The sequence below is a fragment of the Rhyacophila brunnea genome, unplaced genomic scaffold (genome assembly GCF_057557595.1).
Source record: "Rhyacophila brunnea isolate RB1 unplaced genomic scaffold, BYU_Rbru_1.0 scaffold_23, whole genome shotgun sequence".
NCBI classification, from domain to species: domain Eukaryota; kingdom Metazoa; phylum Arthropoda; class Insecta; order Trichoptera; family Rhyacophilidae; genus Rhyacophila; species Rhyacophila brunnea.
In genome coordinates, this window is record NW_028232893.1 from 26,081,173 (window position 1) to 26,106,960 (window position 25,788).

General features: G+C 34.1%; 2 protein-coding genes across 2 annotated transcripts; both read left to right on the top strand.

The window, feature by feature from the left end:
• Positions 1–450: 450 nt before the first annotated feature.
• LOC147069765 (uncharacterized) lies at positions 451–24,603 on the top strand. Its single transcript, XM_085950525.1, has 2 exons — positions 451–913; positions 22,605–24,603. The coding sequence occupies exon 2, from the start codon at positions 22,877–22,879 to the stop codon at positions 23,591–23,593; it is 717 nt and encodes a 238-aa protein (XP_085806651.1). The 5' UTR covers positions 451–913; positions 22,605–22,876; the 3' UTR covers positions 23,594–24,603.
• Positions 23,024–24,761, top strand: LOC147069766 (uncharacterized). The gene has a single exon (XM_085950526.1). It carries the CDS (start codon positions 23,877–23,879, stop codon positions 24,417–24,419), a length of 543 nt encoding a protein of 180 aa, XP_085806652.1. The 5' UTR covers positions 23,024–23,876; the 3' UTR covers positions 24,420–24,761.
• The last annotated feature ends 1,027 nt before the right edge of the window (positions 24,762–25,788 follow it).

Below are 25,788 nucleotides of genomic sequence, written 5' to 3' on the forward strand. Positions count from 1 at the left end.
TAAAAAAAATCATTCAAACAACAAAAAAATATTAATTAACTATTTCTTTTATTCAACGAATAATTCACAAGATTTTAAGAATGTACCATTCTAATTATTGATCATACAAAATTCTGAAAACACTAGTTAAAATTTGTCACAATTAAGCATGGCAGTCGTAGCATAGTGGTGATGCACAGGGCGCGATACCCAAGAGACGCAGGTTCAATTCCTGCCGGGTGTCTTACTTTTTTCAAAAAATATATTTTTCTATTGGCTATATTGTCTCATTAGTGTTTTCAGAAGTATGTATGTTCAAAAAAAGATTACTTCATTAAAATATTACGATTAAAATAGCGCAATACAGCTTCCGATACAATTCTAGTAAACGCATTAAAGCGACAGCTGTTCTTGTTATGTAGGTAGCGCTTTTCCGCTTTTCCCGAGCTCTAGTGGCGTTTTTCTCTCGCGCCACCCCTGCGCGGCGGCGCTATACACAGAAACCCCATGTAGTAGGTAAGGTTGTATTGATTTTTGTACGGATGTTAACTGTTTGACATATATCAAAATGTACCGCGGCGAGTGTTAAATAGGACTATCAACATTTTAGTGAGCCGCGCCGCGAGGGAACGTCACTTCTTGCGACTTCTCAAACGAACGCCTTGTGTGCGCCGCGGATTTGGGCCGAGTCTCTGCCAAAAAAAGTGAATTTATACGTTTATTTCGCATGCGGGGCGACGGTAAATACTGCGTAGTTAGGTTAGGAAATGCAATGTTTCGCATTTTTGCGAGTTTAATTCAGTGAAAAACAATTTTTCGGCAGAGAAACACTGCGAAAGTGTGACAGTGTTTTTTTTTTGTATCAAACTCGTATCAATAAAGTGACAGTTCGGGCGATGTTCTTTATTTGAATTTATTGACAAACGTCAGAAAGGTGATATTCTTTTATTTTGTATTATGTTATTCGGTGTATGCGTGTAGGTAGTAAATTGATTTATGTATACTTAAAAGTAAAAAGAAATCAAATATAAAATAAATCTATGACAACATTATTTGAATTGACAAAATCAGCTGGTATTTGTAGGTACTCGTTTTCCCATAAAAGCACTCTTAAGAAGAGTCCAATTCTAGTGTATAAAACGATATTTATTTAGCATTCTCAATCTCAATAATATTACGTAGTTATTTTAATTAAAAAAAATATATAAACTAGTGAGGTACGTTAACGTTTCTGTCAAAACCTTCGAGCTTTTTTTGTTGTTTATTTACATTTTGAATGACTTGCATTTGGGCGCATCCTCAGAAATCGATGTTTGTAACAAAACTTGTAAGCACGTTGTTTTTTTCATTCACGATTATAGCAACATTAAAATTAATTGAAATATTTATCATTCTAATTTTGAAAATATGATGTTTTCTTTTTAAATATAAATTGTTTTTATAGCTATCTCGTTATATTATATTTATGAGATGACATTCGGACAGTGGAATAAAAACAATGTCTACCGTTAATCGAATGTAAATGTCATGAAGTGGATAATTTTATTATGATTGACAGGATTTAAAAAATGTCATGTAGTCCGTAGACATTGGAGTATTAGGTATATTTAGGTATAAATTATAAACATTCAACAATTAATTTAATGTGGAACATTTTATAAGTTTATATACGTTTATCCTGGATACAGCGGCAAACACATTTTGAAAATAGCCGATATACTTACTGGATTATTTGTTAGTTTGGTTTAGTTTAGGTTATGTTATCCTTACAAATCATCCAGTATATCGGCCAGTGGCGCACCCAGGATTTAATATTGGGGGGGCCCAAGAAGGAGAATGTAAATTAGTCCTATAGGCTCTTTTTCTTTTTCACAGCCTAATTTCTCGTTTATCGGTCTTTTGTCTATTGCACTCGGTGTACCTACACCATGGTCCCCACCACATCCTGAAACGGGCCCTCAGGCTAGGATATTTGGCGGCCCCCCTACCTACCGCTAAGATTAAAGGCAGTGTGAAACACTACATTAACGTTTTTCAAATTGTGTTTTAGTTCAAATTAAGGGTACTACAGTGAATTATTGGCGATTTTTAATACATCTACTTTAATAATGGAGCTGTCGAGTATCGACATATAATAATCAAAAAATATATTGCACTATCATATAAGTAATTAAAAATGTCCATGACCACGAAGTATAATAGCACCGCAGGCGACTTTTTTTACTATTAAAGCTAATTTATGATGTATGTTTATCTCACTTATCTGGTCAACCCGACACGCCGGCCCCCCCACAGCCCAGGCCCCCAGGCTAGAGTCCTCCCCAGCCATGACCTACGCCACTCCGGAATTCGGGTGGACACCGAGAATTTTTTGACAGTTCCATTAGGGATTGGGTTTCTAAAAAAACCTGACGTTAGTGTTTCGAAATTTTTGTGTTAGAAATTAATATCTAAGAAATTTTTCTAAAAAGGGTGCTGGAGAATTGTTACAAATCATTTTTTGCCGTGTTTTTATTTGTCTAAACCCAAAGGTATAGTTTATTGGCTTTCAATTTCAATGTTTAAAATCATTCTGTTAATTTTCATTTTTGGGGGGTGCCAGGGCCCCTTGCCCCCCCCCCCCCTCTGGGTGCGCCAGTGATATCGGCTATTTTCAAAATGTGTTTGCCGCTGTACCCAGGATAACCGACTAGTACCTTTTATAATGTTAGCCCACATAAGATCATTAATTTGATTTAGTTTCTATTTATTAGATATACCTACGTATTCCTCATAATAGGTTTATCCACAGAATAGATTATTTTTGTGTCCCCTGGGGTTTACGATACAAAGTACCTATGTACTTATAATATATTCATTTTAATATACGTAGATACCTAATTAATTGGATAAATATATACGTATTTATTTTTTACATTATTTCCATTCTTCAAACTGGAATCTATATTAAATTTAATTACAAAAATATAACTAAAAATAAATTTAAATACCTACTTACACGAAAGTATTTTATGATTTTATTTCAATTAAGTACTTGCATTTAAAAAAACACATTCAAATAATTTCATTAATATGACGTGATGAATAAATTAAATTAAATCAATATTTTTTTAATCGAATCAAATAATTTAATTCCAAACACATAAACCGGTTAATCTTTGTGACGTTTGTCGTATGTGCAAAAAGAACAGATTCAAAAAAAACCAATAATAAGGATTTTTCAGCCGATTAATCTATGGAGTATGGAATTTTCGTTTTTTTAGTTTATTTTTTTTAATCAGGTTTATGTTATGAATAAACTCAAAATATTATTATATTTACTTTTGGTGCTTCCAACTGTGGTTGACAAAAACATGTCAAACGGGGTGTAAAATCGAGCTATTTGGCAGGAAAAAACGCTAGATTTTGTGAAATTAAAATTGCAATTAAATTTACTTATTCTACCAAGAACGAAGTCCAAAGATATCTTTGCTTTCACGTATCGAAAAAAAAGTGCAGAAATCGAAAAAATGTCGATAGTGTAAAAACCGCACATTTTAACAGAAATTTATTTCAAAATTAACAATAAATACCTATATTGTGCCAACGACGTACAAGTATCGTTTGATGTTCGAAGACGATAGTTTCTTTCTTTTAGGACAGACAGAGAATTTAAAAAACAAACCTTTTAGAATTTTTAGATGAATAATTGTTAAATCGTTATTTTATATTCGCGGATATTCGGAGTAGGTAATATACAAAAACATTTAATAATACATTAAATTGTTTCATCGTGTTTTATATCTCACTAAGATATGTACCGACCTTAGACTATAGATACATCTAGACGCCACCCATTGCATTGCTAAATAAAGCTGCGTGCCGTGCGTTTGGTTTGTGGGCGAGCGAACGCATTCGTATACAAATGTTCGAGACCATAGACCTAAGCTCGCCCAAAGTGCTCGCACTAGACGCTCAGAATTAAAACATATTTTTCTATTTTATTACGTTATACAGTATTTTTAAGCGGTCAAAATGCAACCATTAGGTAAAAATATCCATAATTTAAGTTATTTTAAAGAAACACGGTCACTTGATATTAAAATATATATTAATATGCAAATAAATTATCACGAACATGTATCAACTTACCTATGAAACGTAATACCATCTTCTTGCTTATCAGTACGGCTACCACATTTTAATACAGCACACAGAACTATCTTTTCTACTTAATTAACTAAAAATATTTTTTACCACTGACGTTATGTTTAACACAAAAAATAGCAATTTTAGCAACACGCGCTCGCAGATTATCGACGTTTAGTTAAGCAAAAAACTAAGATTTGGTGGCTACGCCGACAACAAAATCTTCTACACATCTGTAAACCTTTTATCTTACTCTAGCGCGTATCGCAGAGATGATAAGTGTACCGAATACTTTCTCACCCGCACTTATGCATCGTTTTTGTTTAGGCCTTGGTACCGACCTACATGCATTAAGTGTCTGATAGTCTAGAAATTTAATATAAATAAATGAAAATAAATATCTAGCGTTATTTCAACACATTTAATCCTGTTGGAGACATCAAAAAACGCTAGTAAAAACGCCACGAGCCGGGTGCGTTTTTTGCAAGCTAGATGCCTACCTATCCTAAAATGCTAGATCTGTCAAGAAAAATATACGAGACACTGGATCTGAGGTGCAGAAATTCTACAAAACAATACAACATTTTTAAACTGCAGGATAGTAAGTAAAAATAATAATAAACTCATTATAATGATAAAATAACACGTATTGTCATCCTATATAGTTTATTAAAACATACAAAATGATAATATTATATTATCGCTGGTATCGGCGTGCACGTAAATTAGATTATTACAACGTTTTTCTTAGCTCGAATTTGTCCAGTGGTTCTTTGTCCGGTACAAATCTTGCAATCGATTTTTAACTAACTCCCAACTAGCTAGACATTTGAAACTTTTAGAATATATAAGAACACGATGCCAATGCATTTTTTAATACTTTTAGCCATCTTTAAGTAGAATTGAATTCATTTTCAGTTAATTCTGTTTTGTATGAAAAGTTATTTCGACACCATTATTGGTTGCTAGGGGTCTGGGGTCCTAGCAACTAAATTATTAATAATATATACGTGCGTTACTATGGAAATCAATATGACATTTCAGTATTATTTTATCAAGTACATTTTTTTTTATTGTTTAAGCTAGTCAAGTCAAGTTTATATGATTCAACAGAAAATTTAAAAACGTGGTATATAAAAAGTTCTTATTATCTTGTAATTATTTTTATATCAATTTGTAGTAATAAAAAATATTATTAGGTAATCAATGTAATCGTATTTTATTGACAATAATATAACATATTATTCACGATAAAAATGATAAACAAAACAGTGTACGTGTGTCCATTTAATAATATATAATAATATTATAGTTAATGAATTATTAATTTATATTTATTAATAATATATTTTGGCAACTTGACTGGAATGACAAAAGGATCCCCATAAATGGAGAATACCTGAGTCATTTGCGCTTTGCCGATGACAGTAATTTTCTCGCAAGACTCAGGACCTCCAAAGCAGAATGCAGGAACTCGCTGAAGTAAGCAACAAAGTAGGTTTGAAAATAAATGTAACAAGGAAGATAGTCATGTTCAACCCAGTGTCAGATGTTCAACTCAGCCCAGTTCAACTCATGTCCCAGATAGATGTAGGTTTTTACCGGTTCGAGCTGAGTGCCATTGATGAGGATCTCTTTTTGGCCCGCAAAGCAGTTGAACATGACTTTCGTCATTGTTACATTTATTTGCAAGCCTACTCTGTTGCTTACTTCAGCGAGTTCCTGTAATTCTGCTTTGGAGGTCTTCTGAAAAACATATTAATAAGTAGGGGCCGGATTTATAGGCTAGTGCATGTTTTGTTAGGGTGTATGCACAGCTATGAGAGTTGCACAGACATCTGGTTTGAAAGACGCAGAATCCAAAGATAAAATTTTATTGTGCATATAAATGCACATTTGAGACATTAGTGCATATTTAATAAATAAATGCATATTTTAGAGCTGTTGCATTGATAATTTTAGTTTTATTAAATTATTTCATCGAAATATAACTAAGTTAGGAAGGTGGATAGTTAAGATGCACTTGCATTTTTAATGCCATCTCCGAGCTGTGGATTTATCAGAAAAAGTGAAGTCAACTCGGGCACTTTTATTTAATTTTTTCCCAATCACCTGTGTAGACGTTGAGTGGTCGTTTTCCGCATATAAACAAAATACTGACAGATATGCTGAAAAATTTAATGCCAGAGCATAAAATTGAAGAAAATATTGTAACTTATTTTTTTCGGGCAAAAAATAGAAAATAGTATTAAGGAGTAGTTAAGTGTGTCATTTTTGTTTTTAAAGTTATGTTTGATTTACATTGCATTTATTATTCAATTATTTGTACTTGTGAAAAAACTATTTTGAAAGCTGTAATAATTGATTAACTTTATATTGATTATTTGTGTTTTTTTGTTTTGTTATCGTATTATGTTGAAAGACTATAACTAGTTATTCAATTTTTTGTCAGTAATATTGGGTAAAGTGTGTACCTATTTACAATTTTTTCCCAGAAAAATGTCAATTTTTAACTGCATATTTCTTCGGTTTTAGTGCATATTTTATTGATTTTAATTACATACGTGCATGCATATAATTATGTTTTTTGTTGCATATAAATCCGCTACCTATTAACAAGTTCTTATTATCAGCAGGGTAGATATTTATTTGAGTTTGTATCGGCCCAGTTAAATTTAAAGTATTGCTAAAGTATGGTTATGTGCTCTCTCCTAATAAAAAATCTACCCTTAAATATATTTTCACCCTAATTTGAAATTCGATTCAATTCGATATCACTAATACACGGGTGTCGTCGTAATTTTACCCCCCTTTCTTTTAAGCACTAACTTATGATCCAATCCAGCATGAAAGATGGGTCTGGAGCTAGATCAATGATTTCCAACCAGTTTTTCACGAGAATTTACAAATAGATTGAGTAAAAATAAATTCAATTATTAATGTTTTCAAGTTTCTATTTTACCCCTACAGGCTAGAACCTAGTGGTAGGGTGTCTACCTCTGATAAGATCAAATAGTTCGTTCAGCGAAATAATGATAAAAAACATGTCGTTCGGTCTCCATGTTTTTTTTAGTTACGTACACAATATGTTTTCGGCCATTATGCATTCGTCCAACTCTGATCGTTTAGACCAATTTTCTTTCCATCAAATTCCCGGCATCGATAACGATTCCAGACGTCAAAAGAAAATAAAATATTTTATTGAGTAATTCAGTGGCTTTCAAACTTTTCTTACTTACCTAAACTTTTTTCACAGCGCCCTAAAAAAATATCAATCAATAATTGGATGGTTGAGCCCGTTTTTTTCAATCTATTTCTTAAATCTTGAAATCCTAGCATAACTCCTAGCCAGTGATATACCTAAGCAAATTGCTCTTAAATACACTCAAAAGGTCATTCGATACTGTTTTTATAATTGTTTCAAATTGTATGTACAATTATCTACTTTTACTACATTATTTTACTCTGTCAAATGGATAGACAGAAAATGTTAATTCTGATAGATAGCGTCACACACGTAGAGGTTTTACCCACCGCTATTATCTATGCTCGTATATAGAGCATAGACAATAGCGAGTCGTAAATAACAGTTGTCTAGAGACCTTCAATATTTGTAGAGGTTACAAGGGCACTCAGCCCTTTTCTGAATTATCAAATTAAAAGAATCAGGATACATCTTTACAATCAAAAAGATAGTTTAATATAACTTCATGCTATATGCGGTGTGATACCACTTGTGTATGTGTACCATATAAACGATGTAAATACCAACGCGTGTTTTCCTTCAACACTGCCCATATAATATCACACATGTCATATACAAAAGCAACCGTCTGAATATAGAATAATAACGGGGGTAGTTGAATAAACAAATAATAAATCCTCCCTTTATAAACTCCCGTTATACACACACAGATATATAGCGCTGCAGGCGAAAAAAATGTGGACTTCACGAAATCTACTCTCAAAACTTGTATTATGTGCATTCCTTCCTCAATTTACTCCCCCCCCCCCCAAACAACGCATAACTGTCACTATAGCAATTATAATTTCTCTCAGATTTTGAATCAATGTAAATTTCTCCATATCTTCCTAAAAGTATTTTTGAATCCATGTGCTAAGTTCAGATAAGTGCTGTTTAAAAACTATTTTATACCGTGAGAAATAGCATTGGGGGCCACATACCTGTAACAATGGGATATGTCATTATGACGTGTAGTACAGTGTTCGAAATGGACGGGAGCGGACCGGAGCTCAGTTCGGTTTCGTGAAATCCTTGAAACCCTCAAGAATATCATTCCGTCTCGTGAAAAAAAATATAATTGTGTACCGGTGCATGAATTTTTAAAAAAAATAATTAAAACCATTTAGGTACTTACTTCACATATTTTTCCTTAAAGTTTAATACTAAACTTTCTACAGGCTACATGCACAAGCTTATGTGTTATTTTACTACATATATTGTTATGTGTTTACTTGACTTTTGCCTGCACAATCTTCAGTAGGTATGCAGGTTGGAAGTTTTGACTTTTGTTAGATTTATTCGTTCAATGTCAGTAAGTATAATATAATACAAATAGTATAACACACTTTAATAATTTTTCTAGCGCTCCCATTCGTAAAATAGTCCATTCCGCGTGGTAATGTAGCATCGTATTGTATTAATTAAGGGCGGACGTGCTCAGCGTGGGTCAAAATGGAGCTTTTTTTCTATTTTCAAAGCATGATCCTGGACATACCTTAAACGTTGTAGATAATCTATTTATATAATTTTGAAGCCTTCTTATCTGTTATATTTATTTTAAACATTTGATGACTGCATAAAGTATGTTTATTACATAAAATAGTATTCTTTTAAACCTCTCGGTCTAATGTTTTAGAATATAGTCATATTTCAGTACATAAATGTGCAGTGGTGTTAAGATTTTTTACATTTATTTATTTTAAAACGCATTTATAAAACTATCAGTATAATTTATATCGACATTATTATAGTGAAATATTTACGATAAAAATTATATTGATAATCTCTGTGATCTCAAATTTGACAAGAATTAGTCATTTTATTATTCAAAAAATGGGCAAGATTAACACATTTGAAGATAATTCTAAAGATACTCATTATAAGCTATGTCTTTGACCATTCAAGTGTGATAAACATCATACGAATAATGATTTCTTTATAATAATTATTGACCTAAGAATAAGGTAGTGTTTTTTTTTAAATACGCCATTTCTTTTGGTATTCCCCAGTGGTTAAGCTACAACATAGGCCGTAGCCATAAATTGACAAACTATAATTGAAGTAGGGAGTAAAATAATGTTATCGCGCGTGTTTGAACATGTACCGTTTAAAAATATATATATATATAATTTTCGGTTAGGTACATGAGGTGCATGCTTTGAAAATAGAACAAAAGCTCCATTTTGACCTACGCTGAGCATGTCCCCCCTTAAGATTGTCTGAATTTTCACAACTCACAGTTTTAATATCACTGGAGTAGTTTATCAGTAACGTCAGATGTATGTAACGCTTTCAGATGATGAAAAAGCAGTGTTACAGTATGTAATGATAAAATTTCTTCTCTAAAATCTATTAATAAAATTGTTTCATGTTTTTCTTTCAGTGTTGCCCGTTTCACTCAACGTCTTATTGATATTATAAAATAAAAATATGATTTATTTTTTTGTTTTCGGTATTTTCAAGGACGTTGACTATTTATTTTTGTCTACCTGCATTAATATTAAATTTGTATCGTAAATGTAATGATTAAATTGCGACTTAGGTATATATGTTTATAATATAATACATACATATCGTCGTTGAGCTATCTGAAATGACATTATTTTAATCTGATGGGAGAGACGAAAAATTGCTTTATAAGCACAAATGACGCAAACGATTCGTCAGAAAATTTAAAATGGGGCCCCTAAATAGTCAAAACTATTCATAAAAATATTAACTTGTACCAAATATTGTTGTTTTAATTTAATAAAATGCAATTACATACATAATTACGTACATAAATTATCCGTCCAATAATACCTTCCCAATAACAAATTAATTTACAATTAATGAGGTTGGACATTAATATTTCATACTACATCAGTGGGTCTATTCTATTCTTATCGAACACTAAATTGATAAATAGTATCAAACTTAGGGTAGGTTTGTATCAAAATATTAGCACTTATTGTAACAATTACACGAAGCTGGTTTTTATTGTTGCAATAAGTGCGATATTTTAACAGCAGCAAGATAGGTGCTGTTAAAATGTAGCACTTATTGCAACAATAAAAACCAACTTCGTGTAATTGTTACAATAAGTGCTAATATTTTGATACAAACCTACCCTAAGTTTGATAATATTTATCACTTTATCACTTTAGCGGTCGATAAGCATAGAATAGACCCACAGGGCATTAAACAAATAATTTTTAAAATATTAACAAACCACAAAATATGAAACAATCAACACTTACAATAACATTAATATCAACAAATATTTCTGATTAGTCAAAATGTGAAAATTGCGTTTTATTAAATTAAAACAACAATACAATGCAGTTCCACCATGAATTGACAGTTAACAAAATAAGAGAAATTGTACAAAATATACCAAAATCTAAAAAAACATGTATTTTTATCACATTTTTTTTTAAATCGTATCGATTTAGATTATACAAAATAAGGTTACATGTAAATTTTATATAAACATTTCACCGTGGCACAGTTCGCCGTGAGCTTTCTTATCGGAAAGAGATGATCCTATAATATACCCCCCCCCCCCCACGATGGCCGCGCGGCTTAAGCGTCAGACTATGGGTGGAGGTAGGCTGGATCCGACATAAATAGTGTACATTAAACTTTGTTAATCATACGTATTTGGTTTTATTGAACCAAGACTACAATTATTTACAGATGATTGATTAGTTTTTAAAAATCAATTTAACCCTGCCTAAACCAAGCCATAATAGTTTTGGTATGTTTTGGGCGATCCGACAAAATTGTGCACACTTTTTCATTCATACATTTAACGTCTTTATTGAATTGCTTATGACAAATATATTTTTTTGTTAACACAGTGTATTAAAAAACTTTATAATATATAATAAATCATAACAATAAAATATTGAGTTGTTCCTTCCCACGTCAATAGAGTTCCAAACCAACTGAAGCAAATTTTGCGTAGTGAATGATCTAGGTTAGTTCCAAAACTTTTTGATCTGCTATTTTTGTCGAATTCAATTTCCGGCCGTCGCATGTCACCGTGTTTGTTTTCAGCCCTGAAATAGACGGGTACCTACCTACTTCCCTAATTCGTGAATAAATAATATTTAAAATCAAGCGGCGTTCGTACGATTTCGTATTCCCGCTTTTATTGTGCCCAACCAGGGCCGGCTTAAGGCGAGAAAAGGCGAAGGCGGAAAAAGAGAAAAACAATAAACACTTCACATACCTCGTGTCAATTGCTATTATCATCTAGTTATCAGGGCTATCCATTAGCCCGATTCAATTTTTCCTATATTATCTAGATTATAATATATAGTTGGATTACAATCCAATCTAATTGTTTAACTGTTTTGAAATGGGGGACGTGCGCCACGTAGGTCAAAATGGTGATTTTATGCTATTTTCAAAGGGTGATCCTGGACTTTTCTTAAACGTTGTAGATAATCTATTTATATTATTTTGAAGCCTTACTATCCTTTATATTTATTTTAAACATTTGATGACTGCATAGTCATATTTCAGAACATAAATGTACAGTGGTGTTAAGATTTTATAGGTTTATTAATTTTTAAAAGCATTTATAAAACCATTAGTAAAATTTATGTTGACATTATTATAGTGAAATATTTACGATAAAAAATTATATTGATAATCTCTGTGATCCCAAATTTGACAAGAATTAGGCATTTTATTATTCAAAAATTGGGCACGATTAACACATTTGAAGATAATTCTAAAGATACTGATTATAAGCAATGTCTTTGACCATTCAAACGTGATAAACATCCTACGAATAATGTTTGCTTTAAAATAATATTTGACCTAAGAATAAGGTAGTATTTTTTTGAAATACGCCATTTCTATTGGCATTTCCCAGTGGCTAAGCTACAACATACGGCCGTAGCCATAAATTGACAAACGATAAATGAAGTAGGGCGTAAGATCATGTTAACGCGGTGTTATTCGTAGGATGTTATTTTATTATGATTATATGACTTTGATTATCTACAACGTTTAAGGAATGTCCAGGGTTATGCTCTGAAAATACCATAAAAGCTCTATTTGACCTACGCTGAGCATGTGGGCCGTTAATGATTTTTTTTTGAAACTGTTGAAATTGTGGGTGAGATTTTATTTGTTCTTTTTTAGATAAGAAAATAAATAATAAAATATTCCAATCTATTTTTCATTCATGATATGTATAATTATTAGGAATTCAAAACATTTTGTTAGAAAACTCCTCATGCAATATATTTTTACATATTGTAATATATTATTTAAATTTAATAATTTTAACATATGACAATACAATACCACGTATAGTATATACCAGCGGTGGCAAACATATGGCATGCGTGCCACTGGAGGCACGCGAGATGATTTTTTATGACACGCGTTTGAAGAGAAAAAAATACCGGATAATATTAATAAAAAATGTCAGATTGCATTCTATAGAAATTGCAGACAAATACTCTACAAGAATAAGCATTACGTTTCATAAATATATAATTGCATAGGTCGGTCCTTAGACTTTATGCATCACATATAATATTATCGCACTAACCTCATCAGGCGGCGGGGGATGCCGTGTCGAGAACCTCTAAATTTGATCGATTTACAATGCATGAGACCACTGTAGCGAGAGAATGTCTCACTTGATCGGAGCTATTCTAGTGTCAATTTGTGCGCAAAGAAGTTTCCCTGTGATATGTTTCCATGCTCGGCACGTCATACAGTCGAAAAATAATATTTGGGAAATTTTGGCACGCGTACGTTAAAAGGTTCGCCTACCCTGATGTACAGCATCTATGGATCGCACGCCACTGTTAGATTTATACGTTATCCATACAGACTTTTGAAAAAATTGACTGTTAGAATTTAACTCAACTCATTGAGTCCGTGCTTTGGGTCAAACACAGATTGAAAAACAGTATAAGTATAAATTTTCCAAGCATGAGATTCTAGCCCGCGGCCCAAACGTTTTACTTCTCTTCCACCGTAGACCATACAAATCTATTGTACGAGTACCTATGTTTATTTTATTTCATGTAATACGCTTTCAAGCAAACCAAAATATGTATTTATAAAAAATATATTATAAAAAGTAATATAGTATATCTATTTTTCATGATCCTATAAACCGAATGCAACTATAATTCCAGGCGCTGATTATGTTTGGGTCCCCTATAAACTAAATTAAACCAATTTAATTTTAGTAGCTACAATAGCCACAATAAATTTGAATGAATGATTTTGGAGGGCTATCGTAGATAGTAAAATAATAGCCAGTTGCCAGCTGCAGCTGTTCAATAAACGCTCATTATGCAACTGCGATGTTAGTACATTGATTATTATGCTGGCGCTCCATTGGTACGCAAGTCAGACGATTTAAAGTCTTCGGATTTTTTTTTCGCGTGGAGCACCCCAGATCTGCGGACTTTTTAATCCGCAGACCAGGTTTATTTGATTTCAAACATGTTTAATATTTTTACTCTCCAAGTTGCCAGACTTCGTCCGTCGATCACTATGCAAATTCGATTTTACATTAATACGCAATCATTTGAACCGAAAAAAAATCTTTAATATTTATAAACATTTTCATTGATTAATTTGTTAATTTACACATTAGAAAATGAGAGATTTACTAATTATTTTTTTATTTGTATATATGAAATTCATTAAAGAAATCGTAAAACTTGTGTTGTTTTCACTGCTATATTATTTTATACAAGTCTACATATAAATAACACAAAATTATATGATTATCGGAAGACATTACGATAATCGCAACTTTTGACTTTGGTCGACTTTTTTATTCGTTCGTTGATCAGTAGCAGAGCATTGACAAATCAGACGATTTATTGTCCTCGGACTTTTGGCTCGCCAATGGAGCGCTTGCATTAAATTCCCATAATTGAAACACACCAATCGATAGAGCTGCAATGGGCAGATATCAGTTGCGAAGGGTGGAGGTAGCCTGTTAAGATCCGACATAAATAGTGGACATTAAACTTTGTTAGTCATAAGTATTTGTTTTCATCTAACTAGGACTACAATTTACAGATGGTGTTGGCTAGTTTTAAAAAATCATATAAACCCTGCTTAAACCAAACCATTATAGTTTTGGTATATTTTGGGCGATCCGACAAAATGATGCTCATTTTTTTCATTCATACTTATTTGTTTTCGTTGAATTAGAAATAGATATTGCACATGTTGTTAGTTAATTTTTTTAATTCATTGAGCCCTCAATCAAACTATGATACTCGTAGATAAAAAATATTATTCTATCTATAAAATATCATATTAAATATAAAATATAAATAAAAAAGTTATGTATGATTTAATTGCATAATTTTAGATATTTTATAGATAGATGAGTATTGTTTGACTATTATCTATTATGGTTTTGTTTCGCAGGGTTTAATTAAATTTTAAAAACTAGCCAACACCATCTGTAAATTATTGTAGTCTTAGTTCAATGAAAACAAATACGTATGACTGACAAAGCTTACTCTGCACTATTTATGGCGGATCTTAACAGCCTACCTCCACCCTTCGCCACTGGTAGATAATATACCTACATTGTTTCATGGCAACACTAAATTACTGAATACTGCCCTGTAGATATTTAAATGCGATTTTATTTTACGAGATCATTATCTGCTTTTTATGTAGTTAATAACGGCCTCGCAACAGATACTATAAATTTTAATAAACTCCGTATAATATAATACAACAGTTTTTCCTATTTAAAAATATACTTTTCATTATTTTAATATTGTTAAAAATTATTTACAACATTTTATTTAGTATATCTCATGCCTATTGAAACACCAATATACATGAAAGACCAGTGACGTCTCTGGATTTTACCGAGTCACCGCCATCTTTAGATTAATAAAGCCTGAGCATAACTTTTTGCACAAGCAAAAAGTGGTCCACTTTTCAGCTGTCATAATCAGATCCCAGATCGCTTGACATATTGATTCGCCCTTTCTCATTTCAAATTGAATTACAAAAAAATCTGAAATAAAATATATTAACTATCAGTGTTATTAATAAATAATATACATTCCTATTATTCATAAGCTGTCAAAGTCAGACTAATCCTTAACACAAAAACCGGTGGTAATATCAATTTCCAAAAAATATGTAGCATTTATCTATGCATTACAGTTGTAGAAGGTGTGTTAATGCTAGTGTATTATTTATCATGTAATTTATCTATTCAAATCAAACCATTTCCTGTGTGAACAATACAGACGCGTCAGTATGAGCACTCTATGGAACAATGACAGGTCATTCATAGACAACAACGGGAGGGGCGGCAAAGGTAGGACCAGTCGTTGTGAATGTATCGGCTTTCTACTTGAGTCAGCAATGACCGAGTACATTAGTGATTACTAACATTTTTTAAATGGTGGAACCCCAACAACACATAGGTCCAGATGCAGTGACGTCCCTAGTCAAAGTTCCGCCCTATAGTAGACTTATAATACCGTCCCCTCTATGTTTAATATAAAATTATCTGAAAATTCGTCAGGTACTTACTTACATATTTTATTATTAATTTTCGACTATTTTAAACAGGCAAATACATCAAAAAATATTTTAACTGACATGCATAATATGATCTACTAAGAATTAGAGCATTTCTATGAAAAATACTCTCAAATGGTTGTGGTTTCAAGTACGCGTAGGTTTGTGGCACTGACAGGTTTGGAGGCACCTTTGTGAAAAATGTTGCATTAAACATTCCTATAAGTATATTATTACAATGGGTATTACAACACAATAATAGTTATACTTAACTATTTCTTTTATTCAACGAATAATTGACAAGATTTAAGAATGAACCATTCTAAGTATTGAACATACATAATTTTGAAAACACTCATGAGAAAATATAGCCAACAGAAAAAATCTTTTTTAAAAAATTGAAAATGCTTCGTTTAATTTTAAGCTAAGAAGCAGTGACGTCCCGTGGGGGTAGGCAGATTGAGCGTCGCTTGGGGGCGGCAGTTACTCGAAGGATGGCAAATCGAGGAGAATTATTTGGAATATATTATAGACATAGCCACCTAAACTTAGTAATAACGAAAATATCTTTCCATTAAAAAAATCAGCTCACTGGTTTTATCGGGTTCGCGATATCTAGTTTACTTCCGTTGCCCTTCGACGTACTTGGTGATCAAAAACGACACGTGCAGATTTTCGAATAATTACTCTGATATTTTATTAGTAATGTATCCATACAACACATTTCTTAGATATTGGACTCATGAAAGGATGATAAAAATGAGGCGGCTTTTTGGTGCTGCCTAGGGGCGGCATTTTATCTAGGTACGTCACTGCTAAGAAGTCGAATTAAGCGATCGCATCGTCATGGATAAATTCCTTCATTCGCCGCCCTTTATAATATGCCGCATCTATGCAACACATGACCTGCCTAGCCCCGCGGGACGTCCCTTTCCAGATAGGGGCTAGAAAATACAATGTACGCTTGTAATAGCACACGTAGTCATATAATCTGAAATTCTGGTATTTAGTATCAAAGATTAGAAAGATCATAATATTTGAAATGTATAGTACAGTTTTTGATACAAAGGTAATCTTCCCATATTATTTGCAGGCCAATATAACCAGTGGTGTAGTGGTAAATAAAATAGTACTGGGCCGCTGTTTAAAATTTAATATCGAGGGATTATAAGATCATAAGTATGAATGAACCAAAAATGATATTTTTACAATAAGTTTTAATACTTCGATACAAAAAATGAGAAACTACCCTCGCTAGCTGCCGATAGCGGCATATATCAGTATTTTGTATAGAATAAATGCGCTGGGGCTCAGGGCTATAGCCCCTTTAGCCCTATAGTAAATCCGGCTCTATGAGCGTACATAAGTGAAACGGCAAATAATTTTCAACTATAGGTGCGACGAAATTTCGGACTGGCTGCCAATCGGAGAGCGAAAGCGTGCTGTGAACACGTCAATTTGTTTTGTGATGGCGTCGGGGGAATTAATTCTTAAATCGTGTAAAGATGACTAAAAAACGTTACCCATTTACTTGAAAAAGAAAACATTTCAATGAATATATTATTATTATTACAAATAGAACAATAAACATAACACTAAATGGACGCATGTTGAATTTTTATGAACAAATTATGTTTTGTTCTGCACGCGTCGTTTGCACAATCTTCGCGTCGCGCAGTCACGATCGTTTTAGACCGTGCCCCAGCTGAAATATATTATTGTAAGAATCAGACAGAAAATATATACAAACCTGGCAACATAATTACTGCTATATTTTTAACATGCAATTTCAATTTAGCCTACATGCGCAATTTTCGAAAGGGGGCCTCCAAACCTGTAGCGCTTCGATTTTCACATACCTAAAACCACATCGATTTTAATATCTACATAAATACTGCATTGCATAAATATTTTTTTTCGACCAATCCGAATGAGAGCATATTTTGTTTTTACGAGATATGGATGTCAGCCACACTCTCAAACTATAAGGCCGCGTCTAGACGCGTGTAATGTAACGTGTAATCTAACGCGAATTTGTTGTCCATACGTAGCTACGATCCAATGCTCGTAGCGACGTTCGCGCTGATCCATCGGCTGTCGGTTTTTGACACGAACAAAAAGGCGCTCGCAGTGCTCGATAATTCGAACAACTACAGGATTCGCGTCGAGATCGTGTGCCGTCCATACAATTTGCGTTACACTACATATTACATTACACGTAGTCTACACCCGGCATTAGGTCCGTACTCTGACTCATACATAAACTGAAAAACAATATGTGTTATTAGTACCTACTTGCCAGACCCAAGATTCGACCCTGGGACCTACGACGCAATAGGCCGACGCTTAAGCCGCGCGGCCATCGTGGGAAATAATTAAGAAACTTTTTTCTGGATGCGGCCAACAATCTGCATCGGATTGTAGTGTTAATAATGATTAAAAAAATATATTATTATACCACCATTCCACGGACGTCACTGCAATATTCGTAATTCGAAACATTTTCGTATGCGTATATATTATTGCATGTGTATTGGCATGGACTTTAGATGCCATTGTAGTCTATTATCGGAAATAAATTAAGTTGCCTGCCTCTTTTCACTGACTAATACCATCTCACGGACTCCTATGGTACGGAGTGGGGTGACCACGATGCACTCGAATTATATTTTTAAATGGGACGAATTAATAATTGAAATAACACAAAAAATGCGGCCGGTCGATTGAAGGAAATTAACTGCCCAGACAGTAAAATGGTAATTTCAACACGCGAGCTAGCGGGCACTAATACTTCTAATTTATGATACATTCATATTATGACATCGCAGTTTATTGGTACCTACGTACGGACACTATTCTAGCATGCTACACATGCACACAATAAATTATTATTTAATTTGCCTAACTATGTTCCCATTTTAGTGAACACAAAAATAAAGAAAGTGTGTTTAACTTAAACACATGTTAAGGCCCGTTTCAGACGGGACACCGGTGTCGCGCTCAATATAATATAGGGGACCTTTGTATTCGAATAAAGGGTCCTTTGTATTACGTTTATGAACGCCCCAGAGCTAATGAGTCAACGCATAATTTCGCGTTATAAATTAGAACATAAAACTGACTGCGGTAATAAAAACAGGTGTATCAGCGGCTTAAGAATGTAGCGGCCGACGGAAAAGTGTACCGGACACGCGTTGACTCATTAACTCTGGGACGTTCATAAACATAATACAAATGCCCCTTTATTCGAATACAATGGCTTCCTATATTATATCGAGCGCGACACCGGTATCCCGTCTGAAACGGGCCTAACACTCCCGTTACTGTAATGTCACCTTAGGTTACCCAGCCCATTAAACTGTAAATATTTGTGTAAATATGCACTTCAATTACAACAAAAGAGATAGATCTAAAAGTATATGCGACAAAGAGAGACATACTCAATTGTGAGAAAGAGATATGAAATTAAAACGTGAGATGAAGATATTATTATCGCTTGTAGGCTGAAAGAATGTATAGAAATACTCGTATGATTATAATTGAGTTTTGATAATTTTATTTAACATACTCAGTGCTCAAAACACGCTTGGCTTGTGGCCATTAGATACATATTCATTCACTGCTGACCAGTTAATTACCACATTTAATTATCATGCTAATTGACATGACCGAGTTGTGGTAATTAACTGATCAGCAGTGACTGTGTTAAAGTTGGATACTTATTAGCGAGCCGTAACAATAACTGTTCCAGAAACTGTAACCAACTCTAGATGCGAGGTAATTATTTGACATTCTTACTGGTTACTGTATCTGCACCGGTCATAGTTACGGCTCGCTAATGAGTATCCGGCATTATAGGTAAAACAAATAAGTACCTACCTAGTAAATAATGACGATTAATTATTTATGTTGCCAAATAGGTATTTCCCTTTTTTTAATCTCGTATGGTAACCCAAAGTGACATCACCGGAACGGACGGAATTTATTTGCATTGTAAAAGAAAGGTTAAAAAGAATATGACGTTATTTCCAACTGAACGCAGCATTCAATATTGGTATATTTGAGAACAATATGGTTTCTTTGTATTATATTTCTTGCATTATTAAGTCGTAAACCAAAACTGGATTCAAAATGGAGGTCTATGTCCACTGGGATTTGCATATCTATTTTTTTTGAAAGGGGTCCCACCACCCCCCCATTATCCACAAAAAACTTTTACCCCTTATCTAAAATATTAGGTAGGTAACTCATATTTTTAACCAATTCATTCATTACAAAATAAATTCACTAAGCTTGGTCGAAAAAATATTTTTTGATTTTTGTGATGTCACATTTTCTACAACCAAGTCTCCGCCTTCCTAATCCTCTTCATCTACAAATCATCACATTATGTCAAAACCCGTTCACCGCATTACAGTGTGAACATATTACCTATATGGATGACCCCTAAACAGCATCAGTAATGTACAGTAAAAACGAAACAATAATGCGGTCGGTCGATAGTGTGCGTGCGTATGCCGAGCCGTGATAAATGCCTGGCAGCCGATGACCGCATATTTGTATGTATACTTACATATACAATCGATGAACCGCATCATTGTTTCGTTTTTACTGTAGTGCTGTGTCCAAAGACGTAATAAACTTCTATAATATAGACAAAGACGAAGCCTAAATATATGAAAGAAAAGCTGTAAAAATTTTACCAAGTCTACTGATTAAATTATCTGCGAGACATGTCATATTACACATTCACTCTACGGTTTTTTCCATGCCTGCACTGAGATAATATATAAATTTTTTTGCCACGTTAAAACAAATCGCGAGCCGAATACTACAAGGTTCTAAGTGTTCGTCCTTGAAAAAACAAACCCAACAATGAAGTAGTATTCTAAGCTGCCTCATTGTTACTTTTGTTTCTCCAAGGACAAACACTTAGAACCTTGTAGTTCTCCACTCGCGAAATGAATGTAGTATTACACTGTTACAGTGCCGGATGGCTAGTAAAAAGGTCATAGTCTAAAGTAGGTATTATAAATATACCACATAAGCGTGAAGTTCGATAATTTTGACAGAGAATATGACATAGTTAGAGCGACACCGAGCGAGAGAAAACGATGCAATAGGCCGTCGGGTATAATAATGGTCAAATAGCAGTCGGGTATAATAATGGTAAATATGTTTTAATTTATCCTATGTAATTCATGCGCAGTAGATGAAATCGCAATCTGCGCAATTTCAAGGTAAAATTGTTCTACTACAGATAACAATAGCGAATATAAATAATTTGAAAACATTTCATGCATATACACACTAGGAAAAATTAATTTGTAGAAAAAAATTTGACACCCGATAGGACTTGATGGACGCGCCAGTATGCTTTTCCAATTAAGCTACGGGCATCTTGCTGAGCTATGACGATTTTAACTAGTAGTTGTTACTTGAAAACGTTTATCGAATTGCGTTATAGTTAACTTAATCTACCAAGTTCTAAGTGCAAATATATTTCCATGAACAGAAATCATTTGTTCAAAACCACATGTAATTTCAGTCTATGGATATCATAATTGAATACGTGTATTAATTAAGGCGCTAAGTACCAAAAAAATAAAAACTGACATTTTTATAGAAAAATGTTCTACATACCAACGCCAATAACTTCAACTATAGTCTAAGTGCCTCAAGCAAGTCAAAAAAATACAGCAAAATAATTAAACCTGTCGACGTTGTAAGTCCGTTGGCGTGTTTTATTTATAATGGTGTAAGTAGCACTGCAGTAGTCAACGGCATTCAATATAAAATAGCTGACGATGGTGTGTTGACACTTGCGAGTTCTTAATACCTAAAATTATAGAAGCTGCCTGTAAAACTACATTTTTCAAAAGGTCTGCTTCATGAAATTTTACTGCAATGACTCGGTATTTTGTAACTACAAGCAATACTACTTTTTGGTACTTAGAGCCTTATTTAATACACGTATGCATTTATGTCAGTGGCATTACATCAAAAAGCATCTGTATAATAATAAAAATAATTATTTAAAAGAATATATCGATTTAATATACAAAACGATGATAAATTTGGTAACCCTATTATCAGTGCATGCTAAAATGTTCCAGATAGACTCCTTTGAGAATGAACATTGTTCCACTTTTAGTACTATATGCCACTTATATTATAAGCCCATCCTAGCTATGTATATATATGTACATACATTCACTCAAACCTGTCTTCAACTTTTAGGTTGAACCCTGTCAAACAAAGTCAAACTGACTCAGGGGGGTGGGGGTAGGCTATCAAATTATTTTTAACAGCCTAGATTCAGTTCACCCCCTACACTCGCGGCGATAGGATTCATTCATGGAACAGCACATCGACTACAAAATTAAATTAGATTCGTTAAATAGTTACGGACAGCCATCGCCTAATTTGCATTATCCGTCATCTTCTTTAGAAATATACGGCAGAAACGTGTCTTTAATTAATAGAAATCCGTGTATTGTCACAGCCCCTTGCAGTCCCCAAATTAGTTTTAGTAATATATTATTTAGCGCTGATAAAAGTTACTGTTGCGTTAGTCCGAAACCTATCGTTGAAAGTCGTATTAAAAATAAACAATCTAAAAAGAAATCTAGAATTGTTGTCGTTAGTAAAAGGGAGGGTAAAAATAAAAAAACATGTTTACCACGACAGTCATTCAATATTCCTGTTAAATCTTTGCCAGGATCCGTGCTCGAAGACCATCCGCTTGGAGAATATGGCAGCAGGAGTGGAAGAGGCGCCGGGTCGGCTCGCAGCTTGACACCGCGCAGAAGTCAACGCGGAAGTGTCTCACCGGATTACCAGTGTCACGTGCGCCCCCTGCACCTTGAGAACAGAGCGTTGATTCAAATCAGGGAAGCCACACAAGTGAACGACTTTAAAAGGATTCTCAGTTCTAATGCAATATTGTCCGGAGGCGCTCGACACCGACAATCCCCTCGCCTCCCCTCTGAGATGTTCCGTCCTGCGCCCGCCAACAGACCGCACTCCAGTTATTCAGTGTTCAGTGTCAACGAGGCTTATAATCAACTGTTTCAGTGTCACCTCGATTCGTTACGATCCCTCGTCGACCGTAAATTTAGCATAGAAACCGGGGAGTTACGGACCGATCAAAAAACTGCCGACATCCTCGACAATAAAAACCTTTACGAAGACCTGTACAATTTGCCGGAATATTACGAATACGATAAATCAAACACCGAAGTGCTTTGTGAATCTAGTTTAATTGAAAGCGTACGCGAGTCCAATGACGACAGTTCCAATTGTCCAGGCAATAATTTTAACGTCAATTTAAGTGGTTTAATTTCAGCCGGCAATAATAACAATAAGCACGATCGATTGTCATCGATTGATGAATTGATCAATTCCAGCAGCGGAGCGGAGGGACGAACAGAGGGGGGGGAATTCTTTATTATGAGCACGACGAGGCCGAAGCAGATCGCAGCCTGTCGTGGCATCGGGAGGGAGTCTTGCGAGGAGATAGACGAACTAGGCAGGTCGGTGAGCGAGCTGGACCTAGACAGGGGCGCTGTGCCCCTCATCACGCTCAGCGAGTGCCGGGAGTCAAAAGACTACTCCGCTGCGGATTCCCTGGCGACGCAGACCTCCGTCAACCTTTCTGTGCCTTCTGTCGAGTGCGGCGTGGAAGCCAGGCCCCCTGTTGAACAGTGAACAATAAACAGCCTCGCCTCTGCCGGGCCCATTGTGAGTTTTAATCGAACGGCTGATTATATTTATTTCTTTACTTTATCAGTATGACATCATACGCTGTGTACGGTAAATTCGACGGAATTAATTTGTTTTGCTCGCAATATGATTGCGCTCGAATGAGACTATCATTCAATTCACTACGTGTATGTTTAACGAGTAGACCGATGCGGACCGTTAATTGTTTGTGAACTTAAAAAATTTAAAAGTTGCCGTACATTTAAAGTGATAACAGGCGTACGTTAAAATGTTAGCCATACAGCCCGAGCAGAGTATCACGATGACGGGAGACGAGGCGGCCATGAAGCCCCCGGAGGCTCCGGCTGCGGCCGTGCCTCATCGGATCCTCAGCCGATCGAGTGCGGTGAGTCAAAAATCGGTAGAACTGAACTTTCCCCACGACAACGCGCACACAAATCCACTCAACAAATCCAAACTGGCGACGCAGCGGTCGGTGCCTGAGAACCAATCCAGCGTGAAGCGAGCGCTCGATCTCAGGCGGACTAAAAACTCCTCCATAGAATCTACCATAAGCCTCCCGAATCAGAAGTCGCTGGACAAAAAGCAGGCGACTCTGATTCATCAGAAGTCGATAAACACCCAGTCGGACATCATCCTGAGCGCGCAGAACTCGATAACGGACGACCGGAAAGCCTTGAGAGACGCCCTCTACCAGGGAATCTTTCACAGGCACCGGAGAACAATTTTCGCAGTGGGTTCCTTTCTTAGAATGCTGAGGAGTAAAAACTCCAATTATGATTCTATACGTTCGGACTCCGACGAGGTATAGCCGGGTCTTATTATTTTTGTATCTATTTGTAATGTATAAGATTGTACATTTATAAATAATTTAGGATAATCATATAATTATTAAGTTTAAAATATTGCATCTTGGCTTTTATGTACTTATGTTTATACACATTAAACATCTCTCATTTCATGTATAATAAATACATCCAAATTAACATAAATTCAAAACATAACATAATATGTATTATTTTATTGCAGAGATACCTTCCATGGTATTTAAATAAATTGTTATTATTTTAAACATAACTTCATTCTTTTCTACAAATTTAATTATTACATTAAATTGATAGATTATCATTCAAAATTAAACTAACATTTATTATTTTATCACACAGAAATTAAAATACAGTTATTTTGACTCAAATATTGAACACAAAATTAATGTTTAATTAAAATTCTCATATTAAGGGGGGACATGCTCGTCGAAGGTCAAAATTGAGTTTTTATTGTATATTCAAACCATGATCCTGGACACTCCTTAAACGTTGTAGATGATCTATTTATATAATTTTGAAGCCTTATTATCCTTTATAGTTATTTTAAACATTTGATGACTGCATGAAGTATTTTTGTTACATAAAATAGTATTCTTTTAAACCTCTCGCTCTAATGTTTTAGAATATAGTCATATTTCGGTACATAACTGTGCAGTGGTGTTAAGATTTTTTACATTTATTAATTTTTAAACGCATTTATAAAACTATTAGCATAACTTATTACGAGATAATTTTTGTAAAATATTCACGATAAAAAATTATTTTGATAATCTCTGTGATCCCAAATTTGACAAGAATTAGGCATTTTATTATTCAAAAAATCGGCAAGATTAACACATTTCAAGATGATTCTAAAGATATTTATTATAAGCTATGTCTTTGAGCATTCAAGTGTGATAAACATCTTATGAATAATGATTGCTTTATAAGAATTATTGACCTAAGAATAAGGTAGTGTTTTTTTGAAATACGCCATTTCTTTTGTCATTCCCTAGTGGTTAAGCTGCAACATACGGCCGTAGCCATAAATTGACAAACTATAATTGAAGTAGGGAGTAAAATGATATTGACGTGCGTGTTTGAACATGTACCGTTTAAAAAAAAATTTAAAAAAATTCGGTTAGGTACATGTTCAAACACGCGCGTTAACATAATTTTACTCCCTACTTTAATTATAGTTTGTAATTTTATGGCTACGGCCGTATGTTGTAGCTTAACCACTAGGGAATGACAAAAGAAATGGCGTATTTCAAAAAAACACTACCTTATTCTTAGGTCAATAATTCTTATAAAGCAATCATTATTCATAAGATTTTTATCACACTTGAATGGTCAAAGACATAGCTTATAATA